The following is a 14,614-nucleotide window of genomic DNA, read 5'->3' as shown; positions in this document are numbered from 1 at the left end:
TGTTTGCCCTTATTCCCCTCCCCCGAAAATTTGGTTTTCAATCCGTCCTTGCCGCGGAATTCGCCCTACAAAGTCTTTCGAAACCATAAGCCACCACCCATAGCTGACTGGACTAATTTTACTGAACGAAAGGAATGAACTTACCTTTAAAGCCACCGTAAACAGGCTGAGTGCAGAAAAACTGGATTATCAGGAATAGGGTATAAAAATCCTTGGAAAAAGCACATAACCGCAGAAAATAACTTTCAGCCTGTTTCATCTTTAAAATGAATTTTACCCTTCCTTAGTATGGCTGTAAGAGAAATAAAGGAAAACTGACATTGAAAACCACTCTCAGACTATCGTAGAACGCAATTATGCCGACCAGAAATAGGATTAATTATTCATAAAATTTCTCGCTCTGCTCCAGTTGATTATGAGCTTAACATGTTGCCCAGGCAACAAACGACTTGTTGCTCAATTTTGAGCCTAGTGAATATTTGATTGAATATGAACTATCGTGCGATAAAAACATAATGCGGTAGTTTGGCTGCCCAAATGACATCTTACTGCTCTTTTTCATTAAGGGCACGATATTTCTCAACAGTGCAAGACGGTCTATCGTGGCTAAAATATAACTCGATGGCGAGCTCATTCAATTCGGAAAAAATGGAGAAATCAATTATTCGACTCAACGATCAAGGTCAAGCTCAAAAGCATGCGCTTTCACTAACGCAGAGGACGTTCGAGGTTATGTCCAGTTTTCAGGGAGTCAACATGCAAATTTCTCCCCTACAAGTTTGTGGCAATTATACTAACACTCAGTCATTATTTATCTTCCGGTTGGCCCACGGTCAGCTGAACGTGTTGACAGTGGCCTAATGTGAAATTTCTAAGTTAAGGTGCAAACAATTTCCAGTGTAGCACTGAAAACATATTAATTTCAATGTAGCTTGATTGGGAGACTTAGTGGTTTCTGTTCTCTACACGTAATTCACGTGTTCGGAGACGTTGCTTGTCTCGTTCCCAAACTGGCAGATGATCGATCAACCAATGAGAGAAGTCAAAACTTGGCCAATTATGTTACTCCAAGAGCCTCGCCGATGGATTTTAACTGAAATTTACAGATAAAGTACATCTATCTAACGGCTTGTTACCAAGTCTAGAGCATAGGCAAAGTACACAGAGAAAGTTGATTGAGTTGATTGAATCGGCCAGTTCGGTATTTCACAAAAGTAAGGTCGGGAACGACGGGACGTCCGGGAAACTTCGACCAGTGTTTTTATTGAAGACGTCAGTCAGCGGCAGTGATTTCCGTTTTTTAATGCAAAGCACCCTTGCGCAACTATTTTGACTTTAAATGCCCAGCAGGTCTAATGATTGAGTAGTTAGACTACGCATTATGCACGATTCGCTATCAAGCACTTGCGTCTTGAGCCCAGACTAAAGTTGGTCACGCGTCACGCTTGACCTACTTTAGAGGATTTAAACCGCCTGCTATCTGTGTACCGAGGCGACCCGAATATTGTGTGAAAAATGATGTTCATCAACAGTGTCGTCTGCTTCCTTGCGCTTATCTTTGTCAAATGACAAAACGTTAATGGCTCTTTTTTTTGTGGGCCACCCATAATATGTTCCTGATTATTTTGCATTGACGTCACAATAATAATAATAAAACATGTGTATCTTGTTTCCTCTATTCTTGACTTGTCTATGGAAATAGTGTATAGGCACACACACCAGCTTACCGTGTTTAAAATGAATTTACGGAAAATTTTGACCTCCGTAGGCCTACTAAAAAGGGGGACCTGTATGAAAGAGCGCTATTCAAAGCACTGCGTGAAAGGTGCTTCGTTTATACAGGACCTACTCATGCAAATAGCCACGATAAAAGAGTGCTTCGAAAATGTGGGTCTCTTCTAGGGTATCCGCAAAGAGCCTAATTTGGGTTCGTTGCCAAGAAAATGAATGATCATGGTCTGATTACAATAAACGAGTTTCCTCTCAACATTCGGGTTTTATTTACAACAGGGAGACAAGTTCTAAAGACTTATTGTGAATTATGTCATTAAAGTTCACTTATCTTAAGTAGTATTTTATCTACACTGATGAAAGCCTGTACATAAAAAAGCTTTCTATCATACTGGTTTGATGGTTGTTGTTTGGTATAACGACATGAATTTTTAAAATCTTATTCCAGAGGCAGTTGTGTCGTAGATAAGTCTGTCTTCAGCTACGTCATAACCCCCAGCCTTGCACTCACGATCAGGGCCAGCCGGAATAGGACTATTCCGAAAGCCAATGGCATGTGTCTCGGGCGAGGCTTACACCAATGAAAGCCCTCCACGAACACCTGCCGAGAAAAATGCTTACGTGACCTTTTTTCTTTGCACGTACTAGGCCTATGCGCTATGGCGTGCAAAGTGAACATATAATCCGTGTTTACAGATAACTATTCCTACGATAGAGACATCTCGAAAGAGCCTGAAAGTAGTCACGCAGCGAGCCTCCGGAACCCTCGCGCGGTCCTCCTATGGGGCTTTTGCGTTGGGTCGTCCTATCATGTTCGATAATTTTTGGAAGAATAATTCCTAACCGAAACCACCCCATGAAACATTCATGTCGGAATTTTACCTTTGTCTTCCTCAAGTGATATTTAGGAAAAGTTACGTTGAGATTTAAAAAAAAAACGAATTTTCTCAAACACCTTTCACGTCCGGGGATATCGTACCTTGGTCTCCATGTTCATGCACGTTTGTTTTCACTGTCCGTGCGTATACGTGAAAACGATTGTACAACGTTGCAAAGATTTACCTACTTGCAGTCGATGGGTTTCAGATTCCGTTGAGTTGATATCATACAGTTGATGTCAGCAACGGTTAGATAAAAGATTAGAATCTTTCGTAATCTAAATAGAATATTGCTTCAGGTTTACTACTTATAAATTATAAGATATCTAAATATTTTGATCTTTTTTTATTTTGGTTTTTACCGACGGACTACCCAACCGTAAATATTCAACTGTGTACGAGACTGGCGCATTGCACTGTTTTCATGTATTTTAGAGTTTTGGAAATGATGGGTCAATTTTTGGCAGGATTTTTCGCTTTTAGGTCAGACGATCTTTTAGTTTCTATACATTGATATACATGTACTAGCAAATATTTTCCAAAGCCCCTTTTCCGAGTTGGATTTTTTAAGAAGTAACTGAAAAAATATATTACAAATTCTAAAATCTTTGCAGGTTGTTTTTTCTATCCAAGGGTTCTGGAAGCCGCCATCAGGGGTCAACTTTCAGGCTCTTTTCCTTATAGAGACGTTTCTATTCTTAATAGAGATATGCTTCTGATCCCGCACAGATATCCCTATTATGTTTCCGGTCCCGCACACTGGGTCTACAGTCATTGTAACGTCACGCACAAAGTTTCACAGAACCTCAAGATAACAGATTTTTAAACCGAAAACGTCGAGGGTGACGTGCTGACCTCGGAAGCGGGTTACGTAAGAGAGATATCTCTATTGACAATAAAGATATCTCTATTCGGGGAAAAAATGTTAAATTGGCACGTCAAGGTATAGAGGTATCTGTATACGCGGGTTAAATGTTAACTTTGCACGCCATATTTAATGTGATATCAATTTTGACCTTTTTGCTTCTGTCTCTTGAAAAATGAACATGAATTGCTGCTGGGGCGGCGAGGAAATTTGTAAAATTTTGCATCCGTCTGATGACGACCACAACCACAATGAACTAAGGACGACCCGGGGAAAGGGATCACACCCTGGGCGTCGTTCTTCGAGGGACCAGTTTTCCTGGAAAAATTTCGTGGGGAGAAGCATAGAAATCATCTTCGAAATGATAAACAATTATTGGTGGGAGAGGATCAATTTTGAGGATTCGTTTTCAAGCAAGTCGTGATTCTCATTCCCTTATTTCGTCATTTCTTTCACTTCTTTCGTTCATTCGTCTTTTTACGGGGGGGGGGCACTGAACACCCCCCCCTTACTACCATGACTACCAATCCATTATGGCCGGGGTGCTCGTCCACACACCAACCTCCACAAATCATTAATTGTACACGTATATACCCGTAATATTTTTCAAGTGAACGATACTTTCCACTTATACTGACTTATCAGTTTTTTCCTGACGCATTTTTTTTAACAATCTTTCAAATATTAAATGTTTTGATTTAAGATAATGAGCAAGGGTTAAATAAATTGAGGTCAGCTCACACTAATGAGGCATTAATACTTTGCGTAATGACATCAAGAGAAGAACATTCTGCACATAAATGTCCATATACTATTAGCGTGTAAATTTGCATATCTGCATTTTTGATTTAATACGGCCGTTTCACAATAGTGCGCCACCAAGAGCTTGCAACGCGTTAGCCAACACAACGCTCGAAATTTGTCAACCCTTTCTAAACACGCATTCTGTCGACAACTTTCGCACATTGTGATTGGCCAACGTGTGGCAAACTCTTGGTGGCGCACTATTGTGAAACGGCTGTATTGATGTTCACAATGCAAGATATCAATTAGTCATTCAAAATACGAATAAAATGTGAGTTATCGTTTCAATCCACCCTTGTTTCTATGTTTAAATGAATCACTTTCATGAGTTCAGTCATTCAGTTCGATAGACGATGGAGTCACTGTAAGGGCCATGTCGTAAATTGCTTCCAAACGCGGAGCTGAAGTGGCGTGAAGTCAAAGAGGTCGCACTCGGGCTGGATGTTGCAGTATCTCCACCACACACTCAGAAGTGCAGTCGTGACGAATCGCTAATATTCCACGATCATGCCGTGAATCAAAGTATATCGCCTGATTCTTTATACAAGAAACTCAAAGAATTCCCTTTTAATGTCCAGCGTGATTTTGACTTGTTTGGCAATTAAAATTGTGAACACTAATAAAGACCACAACGTATAACTTTTATTTTACAGAATAAAAGATCAGTAGAAAGCGTTTGGATGAAGAATTTGAATGACTCTGTCACCGAAATGGAATGACAAAACAAAGTTGCTTTTTCAATATCTCCCTGACCGGCTACATGCAAAAGACAAAATTGCTGAAGAATTGCATGGAAAATTGAAATGCTCCGATCGTGAATTACCCTTAAAACAAAATCAAACCTAGAGCACAACCTCAAAACCAAAAACCTGAAGTAAATATTGAGACGAGATCGAAGTATCTTTCCCTGAAATACGAATGATAACCGTTGCAGACGAGTACTTTTCGAATAAATGTACTTGACCAAATATTGAGCTGGTCATTGCAAACACGGTGAGAGAAAAACTGCCAGTGTAGACTGAAAACAGCATTGTTAGTGATTCTAAATAAACCATAAGTTTTCTTTTTTAATAGGTCTACAAGGAGGAGATAAGAGAGGGGTTGGTTCTAATTTCAATTTGTAGCGGGGTTTACATTCAGTCATGCGGAACGGCTCCATATAGTTTATGCGTCAGGCATGTAATTCCTTTGAAGTGTACGCTGATGGAGTGGGGGGGGGGTACTGTATACAACCCGATAAAGCCAAGGCACTTAATTCGCTTTTGCGAACTTGAAAAAAAAGACCGGCTTATTTTACGTGTGAAATAGGCCTACAGGTGCTTCAGTTGTGTGCTGGGGATACGCTGCCTGTTGAATAGTGGCGTAAATTTGTGCCAGACGATGGGGGGGGGGCTTTCCCGGCCATGAAAATTTGAAAAGCGGAGGCTGGGGGTGGGGGGTAGATTTAAAGCATAAATCTATTATAGAGGTCGATGTTCATAATACTCATGCCCATCTGTTATATGTAGGCCTATTCAGAATGGCATATTTGGGGCTTTTAAGAATTGTTTTCCCCTTTTTGAGTGATATTGAATGAAGGTTAGTCGTTCCACTTTAATTTTTGCTCACCACAAAATGGGGGGGATGATTCAATAGCCCCCCACCTCAAAAAGTTTGTGTGGGGATTATACCCCCCCTCGATTTATGCCCATGCTATTGAATCTGCTGATCGTGTCTATCCTCTCAATTGAAGGCAAACCGGATTGGAAAAAAGTATCAGAAATAAACTAATTTCTCCTGTGGAAGTAGAAGTACATTTTCGGCTGAAAGGACAAACATAACACAACCTTCAGGGCTGCTCTGCCTCATGTCTGCGCAGGGCATTTACAATGTCGAAATTCTATTTCCAGCAGGAGGATGTTGAGGAGAAACTCAACGTTCGTGACCGTACGGCGCGGCACGACTTAAAACCACCCAGTCTGGCCGCCATCGAGTAGTCAGGATTTCACTGTCACCCGGTGCTGAAGTTGCAGCAGTGAGGGGTTGGCGATGCCAATTCCAAACCGACCAAACCTGTCTAGGTACGTGGCCGCAGCGCACCAGCAAGATCAAGTTAAAACGAATGCCTTTCAACTTCAAGCTGAGTGCGCGGCAATCCATGGCCACTAAATTTACGCAAATGTTCCCAATGAAAGCAAGCAAAAGTTAAACAAATCGGGAAATGGATCCATGTTTGTGTGTGTTTTCCCCAGGAGTGTACCCTTGAGAGAACCTCAAACCCTGCCATCTGAACAATTGGGGCTGGCAATGCAATGCAAAGTTGTGATTTTTTCAACTAAGCCTGTAGATGACTTCTCAGTTTTTGCTTTTGATTCATTTTGGATTTCGATGAAGCAACTGAAATGTCTCCCCTTCTTTCAAATTAACTCAAGTTTCTTAATCATCAAACCTCCTTCCATCTTTATAAAAAATGAAACGGTTGACGTTCATTCCCATACGGCCGTGTCCAGATTAGTTTGAATTCAATGAGAGGAAGAGCTCAAGTTATAATGTGGCGATAGTGACAGAAAAAGAACTGCATTTGTGAACTTGAATTGGGAAAAAAGTAAAAGTGTGGAGTCCAATCTGCCCGGGCCTGTCGTCACGGTGTCCCGCCGCTTTTCCCGGTAAGATTGAACGAAGAGTAGCTGACCTGGGCTTGACCCCGCTGGAATTGTAACAGCCTGAATAAAGGAATGCGTCCCCTCTGCGCGCTACGCTGCTCCTTTATGCCAATCGTACTGCCGCTAATTTCACATACATGTACATGTACGTTGTACAGCCTGCAGACAAAATGGCGCAAGCTCTATTTGATGCGTTGTCCGGTAAGATTTATATTCATTATTTGGAGCTTTCTGGAGCTTCCTTAACTCCATATATTGTTGCAACATAATCTTGCACTAATTATTTGAGGGTTTGAGAGTAGGGGTGTTTTGAATTTTTCTGAAAATTGAAGCTTATTCACGTTCCTGCTTCGCCTGAAATTGACAAAGCAAATCGCCAATCGCCTGCAGTTTCTGAACAAAAAATTGACAAGTCTGCGGTCCTGATCGCTCAATCTTTTTCACATTTTCGTCCTTTTGCTGAGACAGAGTTAACATCTTGACGGTCTGGAGCCTAGTATGGTGATTGAGGGTAATTTTAGTGGACAACTTGTCTTAAAATGGTCGAATTATGAGTGGACAATAAGGGTGAAAATTGTGTGGATTGTTGATGGAACAGCGGATATTCTAGATCTAGCGGGTGTGAAGCCATATTGGTGGAAAAGCGTTGAGGAATAGCCGTTTTCGAGAACCGGGCTGTTCCATTTAGGCGGATGCACCGTTTAGATTGCTAGCTCACGGATCTTTGAGTGAAACATCCTAAGGCAAAGCTACAAATGAATGAACTAAGCCTACTGGGGAATTCATATACATTTTGTGTGATCAGTACATTATTATCACAGCCATGATGTTTTAATTTCTTGTTTTCATAGGATTCAAGGTTTTTTGTTCTTGATTAATTCCTTGTGTTTTCTTCAACTTTCAACACGCTATGCTGTAGTCGATGTCCTTTTTTGGGATATGCATTGCAGGAAACATTTATTTTCTTCTTTTTCCTCGATTAAGGGTCAAATACCGAGCCTGATAAGCGCCACAAACATGTTAGCTAAATTTTCGGCACTTGGATCAAGTTCAAACTCTTGTTCCTCCAACAGCTTTGAGTTTGTTGAGTTTGCATTTGAAAGATGAGACCATTGAAAAAACCCCAAAAAGCTCAGAAGAACTGTAATAAATTCAGGGCACATGCATATTCATTAGTTCACAGAACTAGCTGCAAATCAAAATTACAAGTATAATTACGCTCTGAAATAGTTTTATATCAGTGTTTCCATTACTTAAAAATACTAATGTGTTGGTATTTTTATTTAGATGTGTTGACAAATGTAGCATAATATTTAATCATAAATGATACGTAATTCCATTTCAGTTTTGAAGGGTACATGTACATGTAGTTTTAGGTGTAGGTACAACTTTAGCGCTTACCTTAACTCTAACAATCCCAAATCCTCTAATTTCAATACGATTTTACGTACACCTCAGGGGGTTAGGGTTAAGTTCTAATATACATGTACATGTACTTAATTTTCACACTGATTTTTCAATTTTCAAACTTCTTCACGTCATTCTTCATTTTCTCAATATAAACTCATCTTGTATTCCCAAGATAGCCTGATTACTACCTGTATGCACCTCTTGAACTTGAGTTTAAGTTGATTGACTTTAATCCAATATTTCCCAGGGTACAGTAAATTGCCCCCAGAAATAAAAACATCTGAAAGAAAAGTCTGACAATTGAACTTTCATTGTGTACCTTCATCTTTTGGTAGGTATGGACAACCAGGCTGCAGTTCTGGCTGTGCAGTCTCTAGGATTACTCGAAGGACAGACTGGCACCATCCAGGACCCAAACCCAACAGGTGAGCCGACATTTGAATACTAGTTGAGGCAAAACATCCAATCTTGCCTTTAAACCCATAGTCAAAGGATCAAATGGAAGAATGAACACATTGTTTGTCTAAAAATGTATAAACCTGAACCAGGGCTTTCTTGGGATGTTCCCAGGTTTTGAAGGGAAGGTAATGTAAGTTGTGAACCTTCTGTTTTTCCCTCCCACCCACACTTTTACACCAAAGGTGAGGAGGGAGCAACATCAAATGGATATAAATGATGGCGTGGGTAGTTTTCTTTCGTCGGTATTCTTTGTTTTGAGCACAGGATTGGTGCCTCATTAGATTTGTTATCACATTTAAGTTTGCTATTTCCTTCCTGGAGGAGCTTTGTAAGTAAGTTTGATTTATTTATGAAACCATCTAGGTATTGAAGAGGATGAGTTCAAGTGTGGGCGATGCAAGAAGAATTTCTCCTCCCTGACAAATTTCATGAATCACAAGCGTGAGCAATGCATGCCACCTAACCTCACCCTGAATGTCAGCCGCTCGCAGGCCAGTAACAGTGCCTTCACCGCCACCCTCCAGCCTAACCGAGGCTTATCTTTCGGCAACATGGGTAACTCCACCCTGGCTCAGGTGTCCCCTAGCGTCCTGAACGAGGAGGTCCTGATCTCGTCCTTTCCCAGCGTGGACCAGTTCTCCAACTCGGTTCTGCAGAGCACCCCTATTCAGTCCCTGACAGGGTCCTACATGTCGCCCCAATCACAGATCCTGACCACGGTCACCAGCGCTCAGCAAACCTACAGCCTGGCCATGACCGGCACCACCATCAACAACAACAACAACACTACCCTGGGGGGAATCACTCTCCAACCCCAGACGCAGATCAACGGCAGCATGATGCGACCCACCAGTGTCAACACCCAGTCCACCTTATCGCTCTCCGATGCTGGGTTGACCCAGGAGTTGTTGAACAACAGCACCACCCCCACTCTCCAAGTCACCCAAGGTCAGCAGACGACTACCATCAACATCATGCAGCCCACTGCTACCCAACAAGTCACCACCCGCCGCCGTAGATCAGCCGCAACCGGCACCGAGACGACCAAGAAGCAACAGCAGCGGAAGAAGTGCAACTACTGCGATAAGACATTCACCAAGAACTTTGACCTGCAGCAGCACGTCAGGAGCCACACTGGGGAGAAGCCCTTCCAGTGTATTGTCTGTGGTAGAGCTTTCGCCCAGAAGTCTAATGTCAAGAAACATATGCAGACGCACAAGGTTTGGCCTGGAGGGAGAGGAGCCACTCTTCCTAAGCAGGTTGGTTTGTGTGCTCAATTTGCCTCAACCCAAACAAGTGCTCCATCTAGTCCCTCATGGGGCAAGTTGAAGTGACAACCATTTGCCGACCACTGATCAAGTTTTCCCTGGTAACTTGCATACAATATACATTGTAGGTACCGGGCAAAATGGACTAGTGTTTGCCAAATGGTCATCACGTCAAACATGCCTAAAGATACATATATGCTTACACCACAGGATAATCCAGCCCAGGTGAACTGTTGATATACTCAGTTTCTGTAGATAAAGTTTTACACAGAAGCGCACACACTCCGAATTTGGTCAGTTGCATGCTGCAAATCAGAACAGTACAACTATTGTGCTACGTAAGCATTGACAATGCATGCTATCCACAGCATTGCTGATATGGTGTGGTGATGTCATCTTGAGGTCATATTATAACTTGCAGAGTGACAATGCATAACAAATGGTAACCGTCACCACACCACCGCTTGATACAGGTTGATATAAGTCTCAATGCAGTGGCAAAATTTAATGGGGTATACACGTATGCACTATAAATGTAGCAAACCCCAAAGTGATACACACGCACTGCTTTCGTGAAGTCAAGAGTTTTTGTTGTGAAGAGTCACATGCAGAGATACATTCTGAAAGAATTACATTTGACAGGTTTGCCCTTTGCTGTGAAGTTGTTGCCTGTGTTTTTCTGACAGCCAATAACCAAGCTTCCCAATGTGCATCAGGCTACGGACGATGCAAACCATGACAAGGAGATGGAGCTTTCTGGACAAGAGGACGATGGTAGGATTCAGCTTGGTTTATTGCTTAGATCAAACCAAGAGTTCCCTCACGATGTCCGTGCATAGCGTGGTTATGTAATAGAGAGTAAAAGGCTTTGACCCCCTCCCCAACAAAAAAAACATTCTGTCGAGGACCACGTATTGTGCAGCAATTTCTCAAACCCCTTTCCATCCATTATACTATTTGAGGTATAGTGGACACAATAGGAGAGCACTATTTGCTTTGGGTAAATCCTTTTTGTATTTACTCCAAATTTACCTACTTCAAATGGCGCCCTCCTCTTGTGTCCGTCGTGCTTCAGAAAAGCTAATTGGTGTCTGCAGCATGACGAGTTGATTTTACTCCTTGTGCAGTTCACTATCTGTTTTGAGGCACTTAATCAAAATTAATCCTTCTTCAAATTATTGCACAGAGTGCGGCAATACTCGCATCGCAAGGACTGAAGACGGGGAGGAGTTACTGATTGACAGCTCCTACGTTTGCCAGTACTGCGGGAAGAAGTTCAAGACATACTATCAGCTGAAAACACACATGACGATACATAAGAGCGAGCAGGTAAGCTCATGCCAGCCTTTGACCATAATTCCCACTTGATATTATGAAATTGGAATTTCAGGTCAAATACCCTGTGATCACGGAAAACTATTTCAGACTTCTTTGAAAAGGTCATGAAAGTGCCTAGCCGCACGCAAAAGCTCACTTAGATTACACAGGCTTTGAGAATAACTTTTTGTACTTCTGTAAATTTGGAGATTGTTGAAATGCATCTGAAAGAGTCACTTCATCAAATCAAGGATTCTTTATTTCTTCCTGTTAAAATTAAAAAAAAATTTGGCTGTAGTCAAAGTTCTGTATAGGAATTGGAGTGATTAATTTACACTACATGCATGTCTTTGTCAGGTCTACAAGTGTGTGCTGAAATCCTGTTGTACAACCTTCAAGGATTTAGATGCCTTCTTGGAACACACCAAAGCTCACGAGAGTGAGATGTCATATCGCTGCCATTTGTGCAGCAAACATTTCCCCTCCCTCTACGAGCTAGGACTGCACCAGTATTCACACAGTCTTTACCCCAACCAAGGGCCAAGAGCACACCAGAAGTAAGTCTATTTATTGCCAGTGAATTGAACATTTCATTTCAATTGAAGAAGAAAACCTGTTTTTAATCTTATGTTCAGTTTTCACCTGTGCATTATTTTTGCAGGTATTTTGCAAATATTTTGAAAGTGTCAGCATTTTAAAAACAGCACCCCACCTTTCTTGGGGGGAACATGAGGATTGTTTCGCTGATGGAAAAAGTAGAAAACTCTTTTTTAAAAATTTTTTTGGGTCCCTGTTGACCCAAGTCCTGGATGTACCACTGTCTGGTAGTTAGATCTGGCAACTCCAGATTGTAGGGTCACGGTTTTTAATCCTGCTATGCCATTACCTTGAGCAAGTCACTTTAACCCCTACTTGCCTCCCGCCTCCCAGGAGTGTAAATGGGCTCCTGTGAGGACAGAGAGGTTTACTGTAGTTGGTCAGTCTGGTAGTGCCTGAAATGGACATGGTTTCATTGATGGTTGTAAACTCCCTTGGAGGTGGAGTTGGTTCAGTGGAATGTTTCTTGTCCCATTGAATAGGGATAGTATAGCAGTGTGAGCACTGGAGGCGTTGTATTATCACGTCATTATTATGATTATTTGTTCTACTTATAGGGAGTACCGCTGTCAGAAGTGCATGAGTCGTTATTCAACTCCTGAAGCACTGGAGCACCACTTAGCCACGACCAACCACCATTACAGCTGCCCCCACTGCAAAAAGGTCTTCCCCTGCGAGCGCTACCTCCGCCGGCACCTCCCAACCCACAGTGCCCACGGCCAGTTCACTTGCCACATCTGCCAGAAGTCCTTCAAGACAGACCACTACCTCAAGTCGCACATGCTGATCCACAGTGGCGACAAGCCCTTCAAGTGCGACACCTGTGGTAAGGCCTTCAACCGTCCGGACAAACTCAAGAGGCATCACCTGACCCACGACCCCGTCAAGAAGCTCAAGTGCCCCTTCCGCTCGCTGACGGGCTGCGACAAGATGTTCAACCGGCCAGACAAGCTCAAGGCGCACATCATCTCACACAGCGGCATCAAGCCCTTCAAGTGCCCGCAGTGTTTCAAGTGCTTCAGCCGGCGGCCTAACCTGGCTGAGCACATGCGCATCCACACGGACGACTACCAGATCCGATGCAAGGTCTGCAATAAGGGATTCGCTCGTGAGAAGTACAAGAAGGCCCACAACTGTCCGAGATGGGCGCAGACAAGAGAAGCCATGAAATCAAACGCTGAGGCTGATCAATTTGGTACCCCATCAATCCTATCTAACGATGAACAAGACAATGAAGCATCCAAGGAAGACAGTACAAATGCCATGGCAGAGTCTGGGGAAGGCATAACCTGTACGGAATCAACTAGCGGCGAGAAAACGAACAGGGATTCAGAGGAAGTCTTGTACCCAATCAGCATAACAAAAACAAGACAGGTCAGACTTAGGCATTCTGGTTTCTCCAAGAAAGTCCACATGCTGGAAGATTCTGTACCCAGGGTAACGCAGACCAGTAGGAGAGGTCGGGGAGGAACAAAAGGCCGGCCACGACGAACCACCCCAAAGAAGAAACTCCCCAATCGATCCATGGAGGATATCGAGAGAGATCTGGAGGCGATAAAGACAGGTCTTCTAGAGCAACAGCGCAAAGAAATGGAAATGGAGAGACATAGAGACCAACAGGAGCAGCAGAATGCGGGCGACGACAGCGGGATACTGTCAGAAGGGTCTGGGATGATCACAATCATGGTCGGTGGAGATCAGGATGGGGTCGGCGTGTCCGCATCATCCACAAACGCCATTAACTTAAAGCAGCTTCAACAGCAGCCCACCATCAACTCAACCGCCATAGCTCTCCTCAACATGGGGCAGATGTCAGCCTAAAAGAACAAGACCGTGGGCTATGATTGAGATGCCCTTTTGGGTTGGCATTTGTAGATTTAAAACAGTTTTGAATAAATGTGAGCAAAACTTTCAGCTTTGATATTAAATATCAATTGTAAATTCCTATCAAAAACATGCAAGTTTGGAAAACCATTATCTTCCCATAAAACTATGATTGTTGCACCTACTGATGTTGGATTCCCTTTATATATTGTGGATTTGTACATTTATGTACAACTTCTGCACAATTTAAGTGTCAAAACGAATTCTAGAAGGCAACCCTGAGGTGGATTTGAGAATTGTTTGAAATGTTCATTGTTTACAGAATTTTCAAATTTTAAAAATCTAGTAAGTGTGAAAACTACATGCAGTCTAGTATCTTGTCTTTCCATGCAGAAATGGTTAATTCTTTGGGTATTTTGAGTATCAGAGGAGAGTTTTGTCATGTGATTAATATCATACATCCCAGGGGTAGACTAACATCAAACATTTTTACTGACCATTGCCTGTAAGCCCATCATTTGCCTACTTGTAGCAATATACACGCACTTGTCAAAATAAATTGTCACCCAAAGTCATTTAATAACATTTAAGACACAGCTGTGTGTCAAGAGCATTGGCAATTTGTTTCATTTGGCACCGTGTCTGGCACTATTTATCTCTTCAAACTTTATGTCCTCATAACATGGTCCTCCTGAAGACTTCCTACAAGCATAGGACTTGCCCCTCATCCCTGATTCAGACAAGCCAATCTCATGTTATCAGAACTGAAACCATAAAAACATTTCCGTTTGAAAAGATTGGATTGAATACTCCTTTTTG

At 42.4% G+C, this 14,614-nt stretch overlaps 1 protein-coding gene across 1 annotated transcript; it reads left to right on the top strand.

Annotated features, from left to right (window-relative positions):
* Positions 1–7,005: 7,005 nt before the first annotated feature.
* On the top strand, positions 7,006–14,389 carry znf341 (zinc finger protein 341). The gene is made up of 7 exons (XM_022250993.2): positions 7,006–7,121; positions 8,666–8,755; positions 9,153–10,048; positions 10,744–10,831; positions 11,244–11,386; positions 11,732–11,931; positions 12,529–14,389. The coding sequence occupies exons 1-7, from the start codon at positions 7,058–7,060 to the stop codon at positions 13,790–13,792; spliced, it is 2,745 nt and encodes a 914-aa protein (XP_022106685.2). The 5' UTR covers positions 7,006–7,057; the 3' UTR covers positions 13,793–14,389.
* The last annotated feature ends 225 nt before the right edge of the window (positions 14,390–14,614 follow it).

This window comes from Acanthaster planci, linkage group LG06 (assembly GCF_054643075.1).
Source record: "Acanthaster planci isolate LZ-2023a linkage group LG06, COTS_SCS, whole genome shotgun sequence".
Lineage (NCBI taxonomy): Eukaryota > Metazoa > Echinodermata > Asteroidea > Valvatida > Acanthasteridae > Acanthaster > Acanthaster planci.
The sequence above is the reverse complement of the archived record's forward strand: the minus strand, read 5'-3'. Positions and strand labels throughout refer to the sequence as shown.

What these genes read in the sequence shown, in the direction of transcription:
- znf341 (XM_022250993.2), top strand. Translation starts at nt 7,058, where the DNA reads ATGTACATGTACGTTGTACAGCCTGCAGACAAAATGGCGCAAGCTCTA. An exon ending in CCAGGACCCAAACCCAACAG is followed by an intron (nt 8,756 to 9,152) that starts GTGAGCCGACAT and finishes GAAACCATCTAG; the next exon opens with GTATTGAAGAGGATGAGTTC. An exon ending in GGGCCAAGAGCACACCAGAA is followed by an intron (nt 11,932 to 12,528) that starts GTAAGTCTATTT and finishes TTCTACTTATAG; the next exon opens with GGAGTACCGCTGTCAGAAGT.